General features: G+C 60.6%; 1 protein-coding gene across 1 annotated transcript; it reads right to left on the bottom strand.

The window, feature by feature from the left end:
• Positions 1–865: 865 nt before the first annotated feature.
• Positions 866–1,121, bottom strand: RAMP1 (receptor (G protein-coupled) activity modifying protein 1; the record flags this gene model as incomplete). Its single annotated transcript, XM_010005736.1, has 1 exon — positions 866–1,121. A coding segment is annotated over one exon (256 nt), but the record flags the coding sequence as incomplete, so codon positions are not given.
• Positions 1,122–1,841: the final 720 nt, after the last annotated feature.

Genomic DNA, 1,841 nt, shown 5'->3' with positions numbered 1-1,841 from the left:
AAAGAGGGAGGTTGGGTGGGGTTGGTTCTGGGGAGCAGTCGAGCTCGTGGGAACCCACTGGGCTCCTTGGGGTGGGAATGATCCCAGGTCTCTGGGATCATTGGGAGCTGGGGGCGGGGGCTGGAATTCCAGACCTGGATGTTCAGGATGTTGGAGGGGGAGCAGCTCCTGCTGGGCCACTTAAGGGGTGGGAGGAGATCCAGGAACTCCAGTGATCCCCAACTTGTGTGACCCTTAAATCTCCAGTGATGCCTAAATCCAGTGATCCCTGATTTCAGTGATCTCCAACTCCCCTGCTCCCTCAAGCTCCAGCAACTCCTCACTTGAGTGATCTCTAATTCCAGTGATCCCGGATTCCAGTGATCCCCAACTCCAGCGCTTCCCAGTTCCAGTGCTTCCAGACCCCCACAATGCCCACCAACACCCCCCCACATCCCACTCCAGGACTCAGCACCACCAGCTTCAGTCCCACCTTTATTCTTCCAGGAGAAGCGTTCCCACCAGTCCTGCTGCTCGTGACCCCCCCAAGGTCCCCCTGGTGCCTTCACTCAGAGGGTGGGATGGGAGAAGGTGCCTTTGCTGGGAATGCTGGGAAAGAGGGGTGGGAAGAGGTGGTTTCATGGCCAGGGATGTGCCCAGGTCCCCTGGGAAGGGCTGCATGGAACCACCTGGCAGCTCCCACCAACCCCTCCATCCCACCAACCACCTCTTCCATCCCATCTCGACTTGGGACTCAAACTTGGAACTGGTGGTGCCTCCACCTCAGCCTCCAGGGTTTGGAACCTCCAACGATGATGCTCTTCTCCTGGTGGCTTCCCAGAAAACAGCCCCAAGGAAGCCCATTCCGTGGAAGAGGCAGGAGCTCCTAGCCCAGGGCCTGGCTGCGCTTGCTCCTCCATCCCACCAGCGCCGTCATCAGGAGGGTGACCAGGACGGGCAGGAGGACGAAGGGGCAGAGGACGTGGGGCGGGGGGTCGCGCAGGGCGCGGCCCGAGGGGGAGCAGCTCCAGAAGAAGTCCCGGTGGATGGTCAGGAAGAGCTGGTCCACCTGGGCGTTGGGCCAGAAGCAGCCCAGGCGCTCGGCCAGCAGCGCGGTGCAGTTGGTCAGCTGGGCGTAGGTGCTGGGGACATGGGACAGGGGGGACATCAGGAGACAGTGGGGAGGACATGGGGGGACACCAGGGGAGCCACCAGAGACAATGGGGTGACATCAGGGTGACACCTGGGGGCACTGAAAGGGCATCAGTGTGACAATGAGGTGACAACCAGAGTGACACCAGGGTCACACCAGGCACCAGGGTGATACTAAAGTTTCACCAGGGTGGCACTGAGGTGACCCCAGGTGCCCCCCTCCCTCGTCCCACACAGCCCAGCAGCTGGACAAGGTCACCTGGAGATGACCCAGCCTGTCCTGCTGGGGCTGCTGAGGCTGCAGGTAGAGACCTCCCACCCGGATCCCCCATGGGAGGTGTCCCCCCAGCAGCAGCTCTGCCCAGGGGTGGGGAGGGGGCTGTGTTTGCCTGGTGACAAAGGCAGAAGATGCTGGTTTCTCCCACATGATGGGAAGCCAAAAAGCTCCACAATCTTTCAGGCAAAGAACCTTCCAGAAACCCACCCTGACATTCAGGAACTCCTCAGCCAGAATCTCTTGACCCCAATTCCATCTCATCCCAGAGCAGCAGAGCTACCCAAACCCCCTGACTACTCCATTAGAAACTAGTGCCAGGAAACAGAAGGACCCTCTGGCCAGGCCTGGCTGGAGGTTGATTGGTCCTTCCTCCCTGCTAGGGGCTGCAGCTCTGGCTCAGCAACCCAGAATCCCAGACTGGGTTGGAAGGGAC

Source organism: Chaetura pelagica, unplaced genomic scaffold, assembly GCF_000747805.2.
Source record: "Chaetura pelagica isolate M959 unplaced genomic scaffold, ChaPel_1.0 C11472644, whole genome shotgun sequence".
NCBI classification, from domain to species: Eukaryota; Metazoa; Chordata; class Aves; order Apodiformes; family Apodidae; genus Chaetura; species Chaetura pelagica.
This window is presented reverse-complemented; position numbering and strand designations above follow the sequence as displayed.